General features: G+C 51.2%; 1 protein-coding gene across 4 annotated transcripts in view; it reads right to left on the reverse strand.

Moving 5' to 3' along the window:
• Nucleotides 1-21947, reverse strand: part of ARSG (arylsulfatase G) — a 100803-nt gene that overhangs the window by 32403 nt on the left and 46453 nt on the right. For 3 of the 4 annotated variants that reach the window (XM_028521412.2, XM_036033451.1, XM_036033452.1), the window contains exons 3-8: nt 12436-12623; nt 10338-10385; nt 9123-9234; nt 6387-6524; nt 1281-1477; nt 315-395 (exon numbers count right to left, since the gene is read on the reverse strand). In XM_028521412.2, coding sequence (XP_028377213.2) covers nt 315-395; nt 1281-1477; nt 6387-6524; nt 9123-9234; nt 10338-10385; nt 12436-12623 — 764 coding nt within the window. Of the gene's footprint in view, nt 1-314; nt 396-1280; nt 1478-6386; nt 6525-9122; nt 9235-10337; nt 10386-12435; nt 12624-20121; nt 20883-21947 lie in introns of those variants that run through there. The other variant, XM_036033453.1, reaches the window with a different exon arrangement.

Raw genomic sequence — 21947 nt, forward strand, 5'->3', positions numbered from 1 at the left:
AAGGAAAGAAGGGAAAGAGAATGAGGACGCGCAGCAGGATGAAAGTGAGGGGAAAGCACAGTGGTGGGGAGGGCCGCGGGCGAGCTTGCAGGGGAGGGCCGGCCCCTGAGGGAGCCCGGGAGAAAAGGAGGGAGGAGGATGCTCCAGGCTGAACAGAAGCCCTCTCCGTCCCAGTTCGTTTCTTTTCTGGGACCTGGTGACTGCGGCGGACCTTGTCCCCGTTTCACAATCATGCCCTAAGGCCTGGCCCTTCCAGAGGCAGAATCCCGTGCCACCCCCACAGTGGGACCCGCCACCCGCAGCTGACTCCCTACCTCGGCGAACCTGCCACGACCCAGCAAAGGGACCCACGCTGCCCGCCAGTTCACATTTCTGAGCCCACGGGCCGTTGTCTCCTAAAAACCAAAAGAAGCAACAGGTAAAGGTCTCTAGCCTAGTGGACGCTTCTGCTGATTCTCTCTCTCTCTCTCGGGCCCTACGTCCCTGGGCACAGCAGAGACCTGGAGAGAAGAGGGGCTTGTTAAATCAAGTACACCCTACCCTTGAAGGGTCGCCCTTCAGATGAAACTCTGTTGGGCTTTCAGAGAGGTGGGCTTTCCTTCCCCCAAGCTAGTCCCGTCTTGAGGCCCTTGCCTTGCAGACTTCAGCCTTCTATATACTTTCAGCAGTCTCATTACCATCATCATCAGTCTGGCAGCTACTTATTGAGCACCTGTGATGGGCCCCGTGCTTCACATACATTATCTCCTGATCCTCCCACATACTATGGACTGGATTCTGCCGGTAGCTTCATTTTGTAGATGAAGAAACGGAGGCTCAGAAAGATGAACCTTCTCAACAGTAGCACAGAGATTCAGATCCAGGTGTCCATGTGACCCAGAGGCAGTGTTTTAACCACTTCCCTCATGCAGACAGGGACCTGAGACCCACGAGGCCTGGCTGGTCCCTCCAAATGGCTCAGTAGTTCAACTCCTCTCTGCCAAAAGATGTGTGACCTGGTGATCTGGTGACCAGTAGCAACCAGAGTCTCTGAGGACTATATAGGTTCACAATATCAAAGCCACTCCTTAACAATTAAGAACAATATCCAGATGACCCCAATCAATTCTTAACAGGCCAGCAGGTTACCTGCTCTTTCTGTGCAAACCTCTCCAGGGGCTGAGCCGCGGAGGCCCCAGTGGACAGGTGCTTAGCACTCAAGCCAACAAACGCTAGTGGGGGTGCGGGGGCAGAGTGAGCCGTCAGATCTCAGGGAGACTGGCTGGGTTTTAGTACTTTACCTGTAAACCAGATGAATGTATTTTCTTTTGCTGTGCGGTCCACTGTGTCTTTAATCTGGCCCATCAGGCTGTCCATCTCCCGGAGGCCTGCAGCGTACGGCCCGCGGCCCCGTGGGTCCGCCGATAGCTGGGTCTCGGGTAAGGGCACGTGCATGTGGGCCAGGCCCACGTAGAGCAGGAACGGCCTTCCGCTGGTGCTGGAAGGGAAAAGCCAAGACGTCGCTCTCCAGAAGGCTCTCTGTCTTGTCCACGCCTCTGCCTTGCCTCAGAGAAAACACCCAGAGCACCTCCTGCCCTACGTGCACACGGAGTGCTTACTTGTCTAGAACCTTCCTAGAATGTGTGGAGATAAACGGGTTAGCCAATTAAAACCTGAACGTAACTGTAATAACAGTTACTGTCCTTTCAGATTCCCTGAGAGCTCATTAAGTGGGACTCATGTTGTCTAAATTCATTCTTATAATCACCCCCAAGTTCCCTTTTTCAGACGAAGCATCGGAGGCTTAGGAAGACTGAATAACTTGTCCAAATTCACGCATTAGTAAGTGACAGAGTCTGGGTTCCAGCTTACACCCACCCGAGAGGAAAGCCCCTGCTCCTAACTGCTGCTGTACGCTGAAGTCCAGTGCAAACGTATTTTTAAATTTTATCTGCTTTTTGCAGCATCCAGGCTGTCACATCCATTCTCAGACTTGGCCTCGGCTAAGAAATGAATGGATAACTCACGTTGGCCACAAGGAATGCCAAACGAAGCACATCACCACCCAGAGCATCTAGACCAGGTTTTGTTACAGACCCAGGTGCCCAGCCCTGAAGACTCCTATGGAAGGCATGCTGGGATGCAGGGTGGACGCTGTTCCCAGGCAAGGAGCGGGATCAGCGCAGCTGTGGGACCACAACCTGTCCCCTCCTGCTGCTGCAAGACCCCTCACGCAGCTCCCTGCCACAGGCCGCACCTGTGGAGTAGTCTCTCAGAGGACACAGTGAGGGTGAGGGTGCAGCTCCGTCAACTTCCCACCAAGTGCAGATAGAGGCTGGCTCTTTCCACCCCAGTGCACCTAGAGGTCTGACTTCCAAACTGGCCTCGGTGCTCTCAGCTAACCCTGATTTACATCATCGCCCCACACCAAGTTCTCCAAGTACCCCCACCATCAGCACCAAGTTAATTCGAGCCCTGGAGAGTCCCCTGCTTCTGACTCCCAGGGTCTCCTAACTGGGACTGCACCTGCACTCACTTCTCTTTCACAGACATAAAGCCCAGGACACAAGTCCCAGTCATGGGCTTCTCCTTCCCCATTTTAATCAGCGATTTCTCTTCGACATTTCTAGAGCTGGGTTGTCCAAATGCAGTAGTCACATGAGTCCTGTGTGGCTATTTAGATTTCAATTAATGAAAATTAAATGAAACAGAATTCTGTATCTCACTTGCCACAACACAGAAGACATCGCGCCAATGGAAATAAGCCAGTCACCAGAGGACAAACGCTGCATGATCTCACTTACGTGGTAGTACAAAGAGTGGTCGACCTCACAGAGACGGGAAGTGGAGAGGTGGGGGACCGGGGGCTGGAGGGGAGGGAAAGTGGAGGCTGGTGTTTGATGAGCACAGAGTTTCGTCTGGGATGGTGGAAAAGTTCTGGAGATGGATGGTGGTGATGGGTGTAGAACAATGTGAATGTTCTTACAGCCGCAGAACTGTACGCTTAAAAAGGTGAATTTGCATATGTATTTACCACTATGTCTGTACAAATTCAGCATGTCAGTGGCCCCACCCACATTTCAAATGGGCAGTAGCCACAGGTGGCTACCGGCTGCCATCTTGGACAGCACGGATAGAGACCTTTTTCATCCTCACGGAGTCCTGTTGGGTAGTCCTGGTTTAGGGTGTCTGTTGCCTGCCCTCCCGCATGAGCACATCCTGCTGGGTAAGCGAGTGGGAGCTGAATACCAGCCCACAATCCACCGGCCCAGGGGGCACTCGGACACAGATCAGTGCCCACCCAGAGGGGCGCCTTTTTCTGATTTGCAGGTCGATGCCACACGGCAGTGGCCTGCTGGATACAGCTGGCTCAAATTTCAGGAATTTTGCAAGCCAGTTTTAAACATGACTGACATTTAAAATCAAATTAAATCAGCTTGCAATTAAATAAATTATGTCATAAACAAAAATGATACATTCTCATGGTTTATCATGTCCTGATTATTCTACATTTCACTATTGACTATGCTCTTGAGGTTATTTTTCGTCTACTGTATCTGTGGGGTGGAAATACTGTATAACGGTGTGCCGTACATCTCTTTTCAAGGCCATATTCGGTGACAGCGCATTGACAGCCTAAAATCAGCCAGGGTGAGAGTATTTATAAGAGAAAAGTGGACAAATGCTACAAATTAGGGCTTTTTTCTCCAAGTGCCAGGTGTTAAACAAGTACCAGGGGGCTGGGAGGTGCCCATCACCCACTCTTTATCTGAGCCCTCATCATTATCCCCCCAACTCCACCCATTATCGCCACCTTGACATCACCCTGGGCCAGAGACTGCAAGGGGCGTGCAACCATCAGGAGGTGGTGTGGACTGATGAGAAGAACAGGCTTTGGAGACCTGTATCCAAATTTCAAGAATTTGTATTTCACGGCTGTCTGACCCTGGGCGATTACCTTAACCTCTGCAGTAACCTTTAGACCATACACTGTGATTTTAAATATCCTTAGCTGCTTTCCTCATACCTGTGCCCAATGCCCTCATCCTTGTCACGACCTTACCCCTAATTAGCTTCAACGCCCAGTCCCAGACCCTGTAAGGAGCAGAGTCCACACCATCTGCTCTCTCCCTTTTTGTCAAGTCAGAGCTCTGCCTGCTGCTTTCAAAAACCCAAAGTGAGGATTAGCTTTCAGCGTCAATGCGAGATGAAGGTCCTATATTCAAGGAAAGATCCAAGTAAAACTTTGAAAGGAGTCCTAGGGCTGGCCCCGTGCTGAGGGGAAAAGGACCCCACACCCCAGGGACCCTGGTAGCTTTGACGCACAGGTCCAGGTGGAGGGGGGGGTGGGGGGGGACACAGAGGTGGAAGGAGCACGGGCCTGGGGGCCTTTTCTGCTGACTTTCTGAAAATCACGAAGGAACTGGCAGACCAGTCCTCAAGAAATCAGCATGCCTGAGGATTGTTTTCCGTTAAGTCAAAACCCAACAGGATTCAGGTGACTTTTCACCTAATAACTGATGAATACATTAGCAAACTCTTCATTTTTTTCACATGATAAGTAGAGCATTTGTTGACTTGTTTGTCTTTTAACCAATGAATGAACTGGTGAATGAATGAACAGGATCACGCTCTCTTCAGAGCAAGTGCTAAACCATCCCTAGTCCCCTGGTGGCCACCTGTCCCTCTGCGAAGGCTGTGCGGCTTGACGCTCCGTGAAAGCAGGAGAGGCCGCTCCCCACCAGCCACAAAGCGTCCACCTGCCCCAGGCCTGAAACAAGCTCAGAGCTCCAGGGAGCAGAGAGACGCTCAGCCCTCCAGATGGAAGAAGGGTCTTCCCCCTTTCCCTGTCAGCCATCTGCACAAAAGTCAGTGTTTCTCAGGAAGCCCCGAGAATCTGGTTCGAGGCAACCTCTGAACCCCCCATCTGGAGATTTAGGCCTGATGTCGTTTTTATTATCAAGAAAACAGAAGCGGATCTACTACATTGCTGCCTCTACCCTCCCTGCTGCCCTTCTCTCAAGAAAAGTTCAATGTGGTTGAGCGAGGGGCCGGGAGGGGGGGTTCCTGTACATTCAAGGAGCTAGAGTGGTCAGTTTCCCTCAGGTGAAGTCCACTTTTAATTCTAGCCTTCAGGTCTGTAGGAGAATAAACTACAGTTATTTTAGCCATTAAGTTGGTGGTAAGTTTGTCACAAAAGCAACAAAAAAAGGATCATACTCAAGAAAGGACTAACAAACTCATCGAATGTTTTGAGTGCCCAAAATACCCTGGAGAGACACTGCCCTGGAAGGAGAGGACAGGTGAAATTTGCCGACAGCAGGGCACGACCTCAGCAAGAACACAAGGAGGCCCAGGCACTGTTGGGAACAGCCCTGACTGGTATCAGAAGCTGAAATCCCCGCCTAGGCTAAGGCTAAGGGAACGCCCTTGGAACCGTAAGCCAGCAAGGAGACAAAAGCTTATCTCCCTGGCAGGAATGCTGCTTCTGCTGCTTTATTCATGACTGAACCCCAAAAAGCTTGGTCGGTTAGCCAAAGATGGGTAAGATTCCCCAAGGGGGGAACGACCTAAGACAGGCACGATCACTTTGGGAGGCCCCCCAAAAGAAGGACTTGGGGGGCTGCAGCAAAAGGGGGTGATGGACCCTCGCTCCTCGGCTTTGACATAGCCTGAGTTCTCATCCCTGAGTTCTCATCGTCTGGGAGAAAATCTCCTTATCTCTTGGTTGCCTTAGTTCCCTTGCTCCACCTAAGCCTAAAACAATGACAGGGTGGTGCAGCTCTGTGCTGAAAAGGGCAGATTCCCCGGGTGATCAGGCCTAAGAAAGAATGTGTAAAATTACTGTGAAACCTTCTTTGTTTAGAATGCTCTCAGTTGAATGAGAGGGGTCCAAGGAGGAAGTTAGTTTGTTCCTCAAAGTCTTACAGCTCTTTGACCCCGACTCAACAGACCAGCAGAGTTCCTTGTTTTCTATAATTCCTTACTTCCCCCTAATGAGTACTGTACTTTACCTGAATTATTATGCAAAATGAGCCCAATAAAAGCAGGTACGGACTGTAAATCGGCGCGCTCCCCACTAGGAGGGGTGGCCATTTCATCCCTACTTCCCCACAGAAACTAGTTTGTCTCTGTGCATGTGTTTTTTCTCGCGTGTTTTTCGACGAGCCATCCACAGCGTTCCGTGGTCACTGCTGGCCGGTGACCCACGCAACAAGGCACGTCACATCTGGGCGTGGGGGCTCCAGGAGGACTGCTTCCCAGGTCTGTTCACAGGAGTCAGGTGTGCGTTCATCTCCGCCGGCCGAGGGGAGTGGGCCATCCACGGCTGTGCGAGAGCCGAGCCAGGCCAGGGCACTCGGTGGGCGGGGGCGGGGGGCAGGCACCTGGATCACAGGACCCCTTACCGTGCGTGCTGGATGAACTGGGTAGCTTTCTCAGCGTACTTCTGCGCCAGGCGGCTCAGGTTCACGGGCTGCTCCACGATGCGCAGGTTTTCATACAGAGGAAGGGCCACGTGAGTGTAACAGTCCCCGTCGGGGCTCCTGTGTGGAAACCACAGACGGTAGAGTATTCATTTCCATGACCTAAGTAGTTATAAAGGAGAACAAATGCATCGATGCGGCAGTGGAGATAAATATAAAACACTTAATAGCCTGGCGCCAAATGATTTTTCCAGTCGGCCATCTCCTCCCAGTGTAAAACCAATACAGTACCTTCTTCCCTTCTCTTGGAGTGGATGTGTGTGCTCCTCGGACAAGTCCAGGCACTCAATAAAGCTCACCCCCGTGAGCTGGAAACATTATTACTCCCATTTGGCCGGGAGAGAAACTGGGGTCTGAACAGACTACATCACTCCAGCAGAGCCCCACGGCCAATCAGCAGCCCCATCCCGGCTTTCTCCACTGTCCCCGCCACCGTCCCCGCCAACCAGTGACTTGTCCTCGGGATGCAACGCTGGTTGTTGACTTATTTTCCTAAGTCATTAACTTCATGTGGCACAACGTCTGACAACAGAACAGATGGCCGGGGACAATTTTAAAATTTCAAGCCATGTTTACAGAATTTAGAGAAACTTTAGCAACTGGAAAAAATGAAGGGCGAACCAATACTTCTCTCCCAGAAAAAAAACAAACCCAGCCCTCCATCATTCAGATCAAAATGAATCTGACACATGAATGCTCCAACACGGTGGCTGAGGAACGATCTGGCCATGACCTTGGGCAAGTTAGCTGAGCTCTCAGAGCCTGACTTGCCTTATCTGAAGCACGGGGTTGCCTGTGCCCTCTTACAGAGGCACTAGGAGGACTAAATGAGATAATGAATGGTTAGTGCTTTGCACACTGATCACCATTCCAGAAGCTCAGCAGAAACTCCAGCGCTCTGCCCTGGGTGCCACAGAGAACCAGGAGAGACGCTGACAACCATGGAGAGGACCGGGGGTGGAGGGTGACGCGCACAACGAGGGGGCAGTGATGGGAGGCCTCTCCGGTAGAGAAATGGTCCTCGTGGTATGGTGGAGGACTTGAGAAAAAAACGACCACACCTGTATGCAAACGCACTCGTGAGAGCTTAGGAGACAAGGTCAGACTGGGGTAGGTAATCTCCAAGGACCATAATTTTTTAAAAAGAAAAAAGAAGTTATCACCATACTGGGCATGACCATGCTAATCTCAACATTTGTGTTCAATTTTTCAGCTTTTTATGATTTCGCTGCAACTCTACCATCATTTACACTCTCACCCCCAGCCGCACCCCAATTCAAGTCTCCTTCCATCACCACTGATCCCTGCTTTACTCTCTGCTCCCCCTGCCCCCGCCACCCATCTGATTTAACGTGGACTTAAAGGGGACTGGTTGGCACCTGCCATACCTCAATTCGGCCTCCTGGAGCCCCAGGCAGGGAGGGAGGTGAGCTGTTCTACACCTCACGGCTCACACTGCAGTGAACACAAGAATCCCCTGGCATCGTGTTAAAATGCAGGCCTCAGGGTGGGGTCTGAACTTCTGCACTTCTAATAGGCGCCCAGGTGACACCCATGCTGCTGGTCCGGCCACCACAGTTTTGAGGAGTAAGGATTAAGAAGAAGACAGGGGCTCAGCACTCAGAGACACCCGCACTGAGTCTCCACCCCTCCCTCTTACGGCTCCAGGGTGACCTGGGCAACAAGGTCCGCTTCCTCACCTGCAGAACCCAGGCAAGTCCCTGTCTCCCTCAGCGGACTGCAGATAAGTGTACAGAGTGTCTAGAATGTAACACTTTCTCAATAAGCAGCCATCCCATTATTGTATTATATTAACTATTGTGTTATTAATGAGCCAGCTGAGACTGCTTTCCCCGAGCAGCTGCAACACCTGCAGCCTTATAAATAACCCCAGTGCACATTCTGAGCAAGTGGAATACATGGTTTGCATTGCTTCGTTACCTGAGTGGCGTTTACTACCTTTTCCTGCTAATTAATGTATTACATGCTATTACTGACTTTTGGAAAACAGCATGAAAAAGAAAAAAAATGAAAGCCCCTCAATCCCACAACTGGAGTGAATGACCCATTGTTACCACTTTGGCATACTTCCTGTGAGCGTCTCTCGACACACAGGGCTTTAAAGGCATAAATACAGCGACAGTTAAGATCACGCTGTTGATGATTTCTTTCCTGCTTTTTTCACTTACTATTATACCGTGAGCATTTCCCCATGTCATTGAGTATGTTTTGAAAACTTCTTGTTTCGTGCCTGCAGGGCATTCCAATGGCGGAATGGCAGAAGGTTTCTTAGCAGGGGTGGGGAGTGGGGTGAAGCGTGTGAGGAACCCTGTGCACTGTCTCTCTCTCTTTCTGTCCCTCCCGATGTCCACTGTCTGGCCCAGGTCAGCGGGCCAGGAGCAAAGCCAACAGGCAGAGAAGGAGGGAAGGAGCCCCACTTGTGAAACCGTGGCGGTACCTGGCTCTGCCCAGCACAGCTCAACGGTCCAAGTGACCCAGCAAATTCCAATAAGGAAATGTCGTTGCCCTCACCTTTGCTAAAAAGTTTTCTTTCGCCCTTTTTGATGCCTTAACTGTGCCCTGTCAGCCTCTCTCGCTTACTCCTCGTGGACCACACCCTCAGGGCTTCTCCTTGCTCTGCATCCCAGGGCCAATTACCTTGATGGTCTGTCGCCCCGTGGGCACGCCGGACAAGGGGGGTGGTTGTAGCCTGGGGTATCCATGCAGCCCATGTCATGGCTGTATGGGATCCCAAAGAAGTAGTCGAAGCCTGGAAGAGAAGCCGCTGGTTAGCACCCCCACCTGGCATCTGTTCTAGAAGCCTGCATTCTTACGCCCTGCAGAAAAATTTAATTTTCCACGATTTAATACTGCAGTGCCATGGAGTATGTAATTAAAAGAGGATTTGATGAATATCCTTTTGTAGTATGCAAAGAAAACACTTTGCTGGGTTCTGGCTAGAAGGCCAGATTTGCAAACCATCTTGCGATTAGTTAGCCCAAAGTGGGAGGAAGTAAAGAGAATTGTTAAACGTTGACCACCCCCAGTGCAATTACTGACACATTCAGAAATCATTTGGTGAAAAGCTACTACATGCATGACACTTTAAGGGATAAAAGAATAAATTCTGCCCTCAGAAGACTTCGTGTCTGAAGAGAAAATAAGATACACAGACGAAGCTGTAGGAGACGGATAACCAGCAAGCCCACGAGAGCGATCAGAGGAAGAAGTTATGCCCAGTTACTGGGAGGAGGAAGGGACCGGGACAGAAATCTCAGCGTGCTTCTAGAAAGAGATGGCATTCCAGCTAGGACTCCGAAGGCCAGCGGGATTGGGCTTGGGGCACTGGGGTGAGGTGGGGGTGGGGGGGATGTGAGAGTTAAACTGAGACCTGAAGACGTGGTGTTGACTTTTTTCCTGAGATCCTCCCTCGTCCTTGTCTCTTCTCCAACCTGAGCTTTAGTGAGAAGTTCCCACAGCATTTCCCTCCTCCTCCCCCAGGGCCCACAGGGCCAGGGTCCCTGCTTCGGTGAACCCACTGGATGGGTTTTGCTTCTTATCACTCTAGATGTGTCTGGACCTCCCAGCAGCCAAAGGTTCCCTCAGGTGGAGGAGTTTCTAGGTCACGGAGGACACTGGGGCTCACGGTGGGGAAGCAAGGACAGGGGACAGGAAAGGTGCTGGGGGAGAGGGATGTGAGATCGAGGGGGGCCCAGGCAGCCCCATGCGTCCAAGTGATGCTGCGAATGAGGATATTCTGACTTAGGAGGGATGCTCATGAGAGCAGGAAGGCTTAAACATTATCGAGATCTTTTTATATGGAGATCCCTATTTTCTGTTTCCCAAGTAACATATCCCCCAAAGAATTCTTACCTCGGAAGTTGGGGTGATAGGAGCTATGATGCCCAAGATGCCATTTGCCTGTAGGAAACCAAGAGAGAGAATTTCAGAGGAATCCCCATGGGGCTCCCAGCCCCTCTGGGGAGTTGATCACACACTCAGTTCTCCATCAGCATTGCCCTTTACTGAGGACAAGTAAAGAGAGGCTGTAAACAGTGTCAAAGCCAAGCCCTGCTCTGTGGGACCCCGAGGGAGTCCACAGGGAGACAGAAAGCAAGCAAGGATGACTCAGCAGCTACACAGGCACAGGGAAAGGGGAATTCAAGCCATTGCTGGGAGCCCAGAGAAGCCAGCAGGCTGAGCTTCTTTCCCTCTGAGAGGTTTCGGTGCCCGCTGCGACCCCACAGAGCCCACTACACCCTCCACTCGGCCTTCCTGGGCTGGGGCCCTGCAAACGGCGCAGGTGCACGCCCCACCTAGTCTCAGATGCCCGGTTCCTGCCTGGTTTCATCATCTTCTTCTCTGGCCACCGTCAGCAGCCTGCAGACCATGAACAAGAAACTGCCTCCCCACTGCAGTGCAAATGCAGAGACACCCATCAGGCTGCAAATGAGGGAGCTCAGATGCACTGCTGCTCCTCACTCTGTAAACACCAAGGGTTTGGGGTAACTGGTGATGTATACCAACAGCTCTGATAATACTGGAACTCTCTGACCTGTTGATTCTGCTCTGAGTAAAGACCCCAGCGAAATGACCCACAAGGCAAAGGGGCAAAGAAATGGATATGGCACCGAGATCTAAAGGGTGGGACCCCGCCTGGCTGGTGTGGCTCAGTGGATTTAGCACTGGCCTGAGAACCAAAGGGTCGCTGGTTCAATTCCCAATTGGGGTACATGCCTGGGTTGTGACCAGGTCCCCAGTAGGGGGCACGTGAGAGGCAACCACACATTGATGTTTCTCTCCCTCTCTTTCTTCCTCCCTTCCCTTCTTTCTAAAAATAAATAAAATATTTAAAAAAAAAAGAGTGGGACCCCCGCTGCAGGCCTGTCTGTCAGCACACCCTCCCTTGCCACGGCACGCACTGTGGCAGGAGGCAGGCCTCCCACCGGATCCAGCTCTTGCAGTCGGACTAACAAGCACAGACAGCCTGAGGAGTCTGTTAGGATGGCTGGGTTGCCATCTCCCCTGCAGGAAAGACCAGCAACGTGGCAAAGCGTGAGAACAAGTTGGGCCAGGCACACCTGTCGACGCCTACCAGCTCCAGGCCAGGCGACACTGAACAACTCCTGCCTAAAACTCAGTTTTCTCACCTAGACAATGGGGGAAATCATAATCTCAGAAAGTACTACCATGCCCTGGTGCAAATAAACACTCAGCCTGGCACAAACAAATTCTAAGGAAGAGGTGCTGACTTAGAAAGAAAAGAAAGCTGTTGGACCCTGCGGCAGACACTGCTGTTTGCCTGCCCTACACCTGTGAGAGCACTCATCTTACTTGTAGAACTGCGGTTCTGTCCAGGGAGCACTCATCTAACTCACAGAACTGTGGTTCTGCTCAGGGAGCTGGAGACCTGTGCCTGAGGCCAAATCAATCATTATAATCCTGACCCCTGTTTCCCAGCATTCTTTGCAACAAAGGGTGGCCATGTGACCCAGCTCCCACCAATAAGACTTAAGTGCACTTCTGGGGCTGAGAAAGGATTTGTTTTCCTGATAAAAGTGAACTGCCCTTCCTCCCTTTTTCCTTTCTTGAAGCCAAAGTATGGTGAATGGTGCTGAAGTGGGTCTACTACAACCCTGGGGCAGCAAGCACGAGGACAAAAGCCAACACAGTAAGGACAGCAGAGGAGAAAGATACGATTTCTTTGAGTGGCTGAGCCAGCGAGGGCAATCACTTACCTCTAAGTTTATCAGAATGAGAAGAAAACAGTTCATATCCAGCTTAGCCCACGGTTTAAGTCTTTGCAATTACTTACAGTGGAATGTGTTCCTAACTTACAGGGCAAGAAATCAGCAACAGTGCAGATGTGAGCAGTGAGGCAGCAGCATGTTAGGGCCACACAAACACGAAGCAGCCAGCCCAGGAAATGCGGTGGGAGATGGGGGTCCAGGCTGCGGGGTGCCGGTGTTACCTATCATCCCGGTGGCGTAGCCAGCCTGCTGCAACACCTCGGCCAAGGTGGTCTCGTTGAGCGGAAGACCCCCTACAGAGGTGACCGCAAAGTTGTGTGTGACTCCATTGCGAAGGCCCAGACGGCCAGTGAGCAGCGAAGCCCGGGAGGGTGAGCAGGTGGAGGCGGCTGCGTGGAAATCCACAAACCTGCAGGGAAAAGAAAGCGATCGAGATCTCTCCAACCACAGGAAGACGAACCAGGAGCAAAGCCCACTGCCACTCAGTTCTGGGGTCTCCAGGGCTGGGAGAAAGCTCAAGCACTGCTCAGTGGCAGGACAGGTAAGGGGAACGAAGTCCAGAGAGGCAATGTGACTGACCCAAGGTCACACAGATAGTTCCCAGTGATGTACTCCAACATATTTAATCGATCCTCTTTATCCAAAGATCCCATACTTCCTAAGTTTATTTGTAACCCCCAAATCAATACTCGGAGGCTCTGAAGTGGTTATACAGAGACACAGGCAGATCTTTGAAAAAGCTGAGTCACCCAACACGCAGGTTCCCAGCTGAGGCCCGCTCTCGTACTGTAAGCAAATGTCCTTCTCACTGCCTGTTTACCGCCATGGTTTCTGCATTTCTGCTCTTTGTGTTGCTGATTTCTGTGTTTAAAATGGCCCTCAAGCGCAGTGCTGAAATGCTGGCCAGTGTTCTTTATAGAAAAAAAAACATATACATGTGTTATATAAGCTTGACTCAGGAATGTGGTAGACTGCTGTTGGCTGTGAGTTCAATGTTAATGAATCAAAAATGTGTATTAAATAAGGTGCCTTTAAAAAGAAACATAAAACAAGGTTCTGTGCTGATTAGTTGATGAAAATGTGGCCAGAGGCTCACAGCAACCTAACCTTGTATTTCCCCCGGAAGCAGTGGCTCGGTCTTCCCTAACTCAATGCTCACAGACACTTTATAGTACATAATTACTGCCGGTAACAAGAACCCACTGTACCTACTGCACATTACCATAGACCCAGCCCTTTTTCAGACACTATGGAGAAACATAAAGAGTCTAGCCATTTTCCCACCCTCGAGGAACATGATTAAACTTCATGTCACTAACAATGAGGCAACTTGACCTTGTGTGCCTCCTCATGGGATGCAATATGAAGTTCGTAACATCAGAGATTCTTGCCAAAAACTTTAACCTGAATGTAATCAGACCTCTGGACCTAATTTCCAGGTTACAGAATGTAGCTAACAGGAGAACAAGCTGTTCGACACTACTAGGAAATAATTCACAAGCCAGTCTCTAGACATCCTCAAGACAACTGGTGGGTCTCTCTAAAAAGGTCACTATCTGAGGGAAAGCTGGATAGAAGGGGGGATACTGTACATTAAAAAAGACTAAGGAGATGTAACCAAATGGAATACATGGTCCTTGACTGCATCCCGGTTCACCAAGCCAACATAACACATTTGGGGCTTAATTATAGGAATTTAACATTGACTGAATATAAATGCTGTTAGGGAATTATTGTTCATTTTCTTGATTACGGCCATGTGGAAAAATGTTTTTCTTGTTTTTCCAGTTTTACTGAGATGTAATTGACATATAACATTATATCCATTTAAGGTACACGATGTAATGATTTGATACGTGTATATATTGTAAAATGATCACAGGGAGTTAACATCCAGCCTCTCCCATACAAAATTTTGTTCTTGTGATGAGAACTCTTCAGACCCACTCTCTTAGCAAGTTTTAAATATCCAGTACGGTATTGTTAATTGCAGCCACCCTGCTGAGCACTGCATCCCCTTCCCTCTTACGCACCCCTCACGTCAGCCTGGGCGTCTGGTTCTATTGATTCTGCCGCCTAAACGGCTCCCGGATCTGTCCCCTCTCTGTCACCCACTGCCACTGTCTTGACAGAGGTACTTAGAAATTAGGGTCAAAATTATTACAAGAGGTTGGTTTTCCTGCCACCCCAAGCCCGTGCCCCACATTAACGCAGAGGTCTTTCTCCGATGCAAATCTGATCACCCAATTTCTTATTGAAAAACATGGTCTCTCTCTACCTGCTTCCTCAGGCTCATCTGCTTCCCCACTCCTCCAGGCACTGTGCTCCCAACACACACCACCGCTCCCATACCCTGTGCAGAGGCACATGCTGTTCCCACCACTGGGAAGGCCTCCCTCATCGTGATTGACAAGTCCCAGCTGTCTTCATGACCTCACTCAAATGTCACCACCTCCACATCATCTTCCCTGACTCTCCTCTCCCCCAAGCTACCTGTATTCCCTCTGCCCCCCATGCCTGCACAGAATCAGGCCCCCTCTTCTCTCTGTAATTACATTGCCTTTGGCATATCCTCTATAACACGGAACTGTAATTCTTTGTGTTGGTGTTCAGGACAGTGTGAGATGGCCACAGATTCTTTGGCAAGCCTCCCATTGAGAGGTGAGGTGTGAGTCCCCTCCCCTTGACTGGCTGACTGTTTTGACCACTAGGATAATGTGGAAGTGACACTGTGCTAGTTTCCGGGCTCTGGCCTCACAGGACTGGCAGCTTCCACCTCTCCCCTTGAAATACTTGGTGAACTGCCACGGAAGAAGCTGGGCTGCCCTGGACCGCCACGTGAGAGACACCATCTGCAGGTGCTGTGGCCAATGACCCCATCTAGAGGTCAGGCACGTGAGTGAGGCCACCTGGGACGCCCACCCATCTACTTGCTGAATTCCAACGCAACGTGGAAAAAGAATTGCCCAACCAAGACATGCCTGAATTCCTCACCCACAAAATCATGAGATGCAATAAAATAGCCATTGTTTTAAGCTACTAACTTTGGGGGCAGTTTTGTAGATCATTACTGGGCAATACACAGCCAGAACGATGTCCCACTCTGTCGTGGAGTGGGCACTGCCCGGTGTGTGTTGAGTGGATAATGCCACTGTCTTCCTGGCGTCTGCACAACATCACGAGTCTTGCTAAACAGACCTGGGCCTCCGTCCCAGAACATGGTTAATTCCCTCCGACACTTTTCAAGGTGACAAATGGCAAGGAAGGGACAGCCCCGGGAGCAGTGACAGTGCACTGTGAGATCCCAGCACTGCCCGTCTGGTTACACTGGCCCCGAAGCCACACTCCTGGAAGCAGGCTGTGTGATGTCTTCATCTGACAGAACGAGGACAGGGAAGGTGTGTGTGGCAATATGCACCGTTGCCTTCTCACGTGTGCGCCAGGCCTCCCCCCAGGCCTCAGGGGCACCCAGGCTCGCGGCTCTGGCCTCCTACCCCTGCCAGACATATGGGGCCACCTGGGGAGGGCGGGGGTCAGACTCCAGGAACCAAAACCCAGGGCCCTCACTGTTGCAGGTGGCTGGCAGCCGCTGCCCTTCGAGTTCCAAACTGAGCTCCCCCTCGGGGCTCACACTTTGCTCCCAGGAAAACGCTCATCCCTACCCAGCCTCTTCTGTTCATTCCCCTGAGATTGAAGCACAAGGCCCCTCCCACCTCACACTCCAAAATGTTCCTTGTAATAACTGTCATTACTCTCACAGCTAACGCTTGTAAAGCCCGTCTGTCACCCAGGCACCTCTCGAAGCACTGCGCATGCGTGAAGTCATGAGCAACTGCCACCCCAGATTCACTCTGCTTTGAACCTGACGTTCTGTGTGGGCTCCCCCAAGCTTGCTGCAGTCACCTCTCTACCCACCACAGTCGGAGCAACTGCCCAGTTTGCAGGGCCCAGTGCACAATGAAAACGTTCGAGCCTCTGTTCAAAAGTTACCAAGCATTGGAAGCTGGCAACGGAAGAGCATTAAGCGCCATTCACACTGCGGTCTGGAGCTAACGGTGCCCGTCTGTGCTTGCTGCCTTGCTCCCCACTTACAATTCTGATCCCCAGCTCCTCTTTCCCTTGCCACTTCCCATGGGTCATGCAAAGTAACCTTAAGAACTGTTATCAGCTAGCATTAATTCCTGGCTGGAAACCCTCTAATGGGTTCTCACGGCCATCTAAGTAAATCCAAACTCATTATCATGGTCTACAGGCCCTCCACCAGCGCTCTCCGGCCCAGGAGCTGGAACTCACAGTAGGACCACGTGGGTTACAGGTTTACAGAGATCAGGTTCTTCTCAGCCCCAGGGATGCCAGCTGGGCAACTGGTGGCTCCAGGGCAGTCTGTGCCCTGGCTCTCTGTGCCCTGCACAATCCAGGGAAAGAGACCCCCTTAGGGCAGAACACGAAGAGGGCTGTTGCCGTGGGGCACCAAGCATCTGCCTCGGTGGAAAGGGGCACAGGTGTCATCAGTTTCTACATGTGACGCCACATGGGAAAGGTGGGGACACACTGACCCAGGTGATTAGACCCCACCCAACACCTTCTCCCCACTCTCTCCCCCTAGCCACACTGTCCGGAACTGCTCTTCCTGGAGCACCACGAGCTAGCTGCCTCCTCGGGCCCTTGCAATGTCCCACCTGGAAAGCTCTGCTCTAGTCTCCATGTGGCCGGCCCCTTTTGTCATCGGGGTCTCAGCTCTCCCTTCACCTTAAGAAGGCCTTTCCTGGCCTGACCACTGTCCACAACATCGCTGGCTCTGTCTTGTCCTTGGCCCTCATCATCTCTGACCTCTTCTTGTTCATGGATCTTGTCTCCATGCTTGCTGCCCAGCTCCCTCGTCTAGAAGGGAGTTCCACAACAGCATGGGTGTCTGCCCATTCCCGCCAGTGACCCTGGGGTCCTGTTCCAGACCTCCGGAAGGCTGCTCCTCCACAGCCAGCAGTGGGGTCCTGCACTCTACTGGTGACAGTTCTTCCCGTCTGGTGGGACAGCCTAGCCTGCATGGACACTGGCTTGCTCTGCCAGATTCTCAGCGGTCACCAAGACTCTGTCTCTCCGGCAGCTGGTTATGCAGACACTAAGACCAGACTGGACATTCCTTCCCTCACTCGTCTTCCCGCCTCCCAGCAGAGAGACGTGCACGTCACCTCTCATCTCAAACCCGTCACCTGTGAGCTGAGGTTTAGTTCGGTCAACCATGGCAGAGGCAGCTACAGGGAGGGAGCCACAGCCTTTTGCATCAGGAAGCTAATACTTTGGCAAAAGTGTGAAGACGTATCTGGATAAGGAAAAATGAGATGAGCCCCATGCAAGAAACAGAAAGAAAGTGTTACAGGAGGCCATTGCAGGGAGGCTGCAAGGGTGGGCAAACAAGCTAGAGTCAGACCCAGGCCTCTGTAGTGTGAGACTGAACAGGTAACGTAACCTAAATCTCAGTATCTCCCTCTGCAAAGTGGGCATAACCATCACCAGGTTATTTCAGGGATTTAATGGGATGATGCACATGAAGCACTGAGCAGAGCTTGACGTACCGAGTAGGTTCTTTTAAAATTCACAGTAGCCAACATGATTACTGCCATAACTAGCTACTGGGGAGAAAAGGAACATCCCAGGTACAGTAGGGGAGCAGTGAGCAGGGAATGAGTGGCTGGAATTCCAGGGGTGAGTTGCTGTTGATGCCACATGGGCATCAAATTCCCTACCACACCTATGCTACAGGTCACCTTGGCCTCAATGTACACGGAACCAAGCTGAGTCCTCCCTCCAAAAGCCTGTGTCCACTCCCTTCCTGGTCACATGGGCTGGAGTCCGTCTTCGAGTGTCTGTGCCAGCTCCTGAGTCCTTCAGGTCCTCCCATTCCCAGGATGCCATCAACACGGTCATGGTCCCTCACCTGAATCACTTCTCGGACTTTCAATGATGCCAGGCTAACTGACTCCAACCCATGAGAGCACACTGATGAGGCATGCCATCCCTGAACCCCAGGTTTTCAGTGACTTCCTTCAGCTTGGCCACCATTACCTCCTCTGCTCTGGTTCACCCTACCTCTCCAGCCTTCTGAGCCACCACTGCCTGCTCTGGGCTGAATTGTGCCCTCCAAAAGGATATGCTACAGTCCTAACCCCTATACCTCAGAATGTGACCTTATCTAGAAACAGTCATTGCAGAGATTAGTAAAGCGGAGGTCATCCTGGAGCAGGGAGAGTCCTTAATCCAATGTAACTGGTGTGCTTGTGCGAGAGACACAGAGAGGATGCCACGTGCAAACACAGACACACGGAGGCAAGGGCCGGAGTACCACTAGCTCAGACTACCTACGAAATGCCCGGGGCTGCTAGCAGCTGGAAGAGGCAAGGAAGGAACTCCACCACAACTTCCGAGGGAGCATAACTCTGCCAACACCTTGATTTTTAACTTCTAGCCTCCAGAATTGTGAAAATAAATTTCTCACAGCCACTCAGTTTGTGGCCCTCTGTCACAGCAGCTCCAGGGAACTGACACAGCACCCTGTATAGGCCCAGAGTTCAGCCCAACAGGACTCTCGTTTCCAGAAGATCTCACCCCGCACGCCACTCTCCAGCGCAGCAGCTGGACTCCGCTGGGCCTCAGCCCAGAGTGCTTGCCCCTCATCGTGTGCCCTTCCAAACCCCCACCTATCCTTCAAACCCTGCCACTGTCACAGAGCCCTTCCTTACCCCCTGGGAGGACAGGTCTTGACTTTGACCTATACAGCATGTGAATCTTCAGCAGCCTTCACATGCCTGCACGTAGCCGTCCACCTGACGACATCAGAGCACTACTGGAGCCGTCATCGGGTGTCTTCCTGGGGTGCCTCTGCCCGTCCTCCCCCTGCTGCTCCACGTGACTCCTGTGCCTGGTCCCTGCCCTGCACTCGCTGGTGTCACACTCACTTCCACACAACCCTGTGAGCCAGAGAGAGATGCAAGAATGCCCATTTCCCAACCGACTTCCAGGGGTGGGCACAGGAACCTGCGTCAGTGGTCACAAATTAGACAGGAAATCAGAATCTGAAGTTTGCCTTGGTGAGTGTTCAGCTTATGAAGGCTAAGGGCATTCAAATGGATCAAAGAAAAAGCCCTACAGTTGCTAAGCTTAAGAGACTTTGTCTACTGTGGCTTGACTTGGCCGGTGGAACTGGGATGCTCGAAGGCTTTTAACCATCATTCCCTCTTCCTGGTGCCACAGATGGAATGTTTGTGTCCCACAAAATTCATATGCTGAAATACCAAAGGGATATATCAGGAGGCGGGCCTTTGGGGTCTTCAGGTTTAGAGGAGGTCACAACGGCAAAGGTCCCATCGTGATGGGGTTAGTGACCTTTTAAGTAGAGGAGGAAACCAGAGCTCGGGCTCTCCCCTCCATGTGAGGACACAAGGAGAAGCTGGCCTTCTGCCATCCAGGAAGAAGGCCCTTAGCAGAACCTGACCATGGACTTCCCAGCCTCCAAAACTAACATAATAAATGTGTATTGTTTGAGCTACCACTCTATTGTATTTGTTGTAGCAGCCAAAGCTAATACACCTGGGCGTTGCAAAACTACGTGGCAATCCTGAGCCCACCGGCCTGGTTTTCCTGACTGTGCTGAATGTGGTCTCTCCTTGGCCATGTTAGTGCCATCACCCTGGAAACAGCTGCCGCACATTTCTACAGCGAGACGTAGCTTGGAGTTTCTTCCCAGACTGGAGGTTCTGTGAGGATGGGGCTTGGAGTTGCAACTCCAGCCCCAAGCGGAGTGCCTTGCTGGGATGGAGCTGCTCCAGCAAAATCTGGGGGATGAACAAACAAAACTGGAAGCGAAAGAGGCCCGTGTCGCTCGACTGGAAAAAACACGTTAGCCCACTTACCACATGATCGCTTAAGCCGATGTTTCTAGGGCTCGATTCATTCCCCTCTGTGTGATAAAGTTCATAGCTTAACTCTCAGAAACAATCTCACTTCCTTTATTCCCAAGTTTTTGGAGAGCTCTGACTGTACTCCTCTCAAAAAAAAAAAAACACACAAAAAACAACCACCTAACAACATCCCACGCAGCCCCACGAGCTGACCTGCACGTCACCTTTCCCCTGCGTCCACCTCTGTCTCCATTTGGCAGGGACTAATTAATAAGTAATAAAATGGTCTTGCTATTTGGAAAGCGCCTTTTGTTTTTCCCCAGATCTATCTGGGCAGGCTTGGGCCAGTTCACCAACAGGGGTCCTAATTAAAGTCTGAAAATGCATTGTAAAGCAAAGCTGGAAACACACAGCCAGACATTACAGCAGCCTGTTAACGGGAAAATCAGCTTAAATTAAGACACAGCCAGACGGAAACCAAAGCAACTTGCCATTGCATAAATTACGTGTATTAGAACCGGGGAACGTTAGCGCTGGAAATACCACCCCGAGAGCCCTGGGGAGACATAATATTGCAAAGTTAAGCGTGTCCAGCCTTCATTTATAAGGAATTTAAAATAGATGATGGGGCCTTCTGTGGCAACTCTCTAAATTGCTATGTGACTGGAATAAAAACTATCTTTGCTCCATTCATAATTTAAAGGCTTGGAGGTGGCAATGGGTTTTTAAAAATCATTCGCTGTGGCCTTTGTGGATAGAGGGACAGGGGTGGGAAGTGAGAACTAGAAAACGCTAACGTGGGACTGAGACACGCCAGCTCACCTCAGCCTCCATGTTTCCTTCTGTTAAATGGGAAGGCAGCCGAGTCGCCCCTCAGGAGGTTACTAAGCGGGATAACTGAGGTATCCAGGATCCGGGTCCTTTGTAAATTACAAGCAAATGTGGCAGCAAATAGCAAGGTTTGTGTGTTTTGTTTGCTCATTCATTCATTCATACATCTACTCACACTCTTCATCTTGGAAAGGAAAAAACAAAGATTCCTAACAGCTGACCCTGGTATGACCCTGGGCAATTTTTTCCTTTCCTCTTCACATTTTCCTAGTGAATATGTGCACGTTCACACTCTAGGAAGGACACACACAACGTACGGGAAAACACAATGAACACACAGGCACCTCAGTGCCTCCTAGACCGGACATTTCTCCCCACAGCCACAACCTTGAGCCAAGCCATCCAAGACGTGCCTTTGACACGCCCCTTGCCCTCCGCGCCACCAGAGTGGACCACCCCTAGTAGGCTGGGACAATCCATCTCAAGTGCAGTGGATGACATCAGTGCTCAGGGCGCCCCACTGCCCTCGGGATCCAGCCCAAACGCTTGAGCGTGCACACAGTGCCCTTCACCAGCTGCCTGTCCATCAGCTTAGCTTCATGCTCCTCGTCCCAGCCACACCCAACCACCAGAATGCAAGCCAGCCCCACGGGAGTGAGGGCTTTTTATTGTTTGCATCACATATATTCCCAGCACCTAAGACAGTACCTGGGAGAGCCTCTAGGAGTACCTGCTGAGGATACGGGGTACCTTTCAGTTCTGGGTCTTGGTTCATGTTTTTCCCTCTGTCTACAACACTCCTTCCTCCCCCTGCGTCTGGCCAATTCCTACTCATCTTTAAGGTCTCAGCACTCAGGTCCTAACCTGAGAGTCATTGGCTTCCCTCTGGAGAAGTGGCCTTTCTTACTGTCCCATGGCACTATCTTTAACGAGATTTTTACTCTGACCTTTACCACCCAAAGGTGAGAAGCCCAGCATGAAGATTTCTTCATCCTTGACTGTGGCCC

This window comes from Phyllostomus discolor, chromosome 8, assembly GCF_004126475.2.
Source record: "Phyllostomus discolor isolate MPI-MPIP mPhyDis1 chromosome 8, mPhyDis1.pri.v3, whole genome shotgun sequence".
Taxonomy (NCBI): domain Eukaryota; kingdom Metazoa; phylum Chordata; class Mammalia; order Chiroptera; family Phyllostomidae; genus Phyllostomus; species Phyllostomus discolor.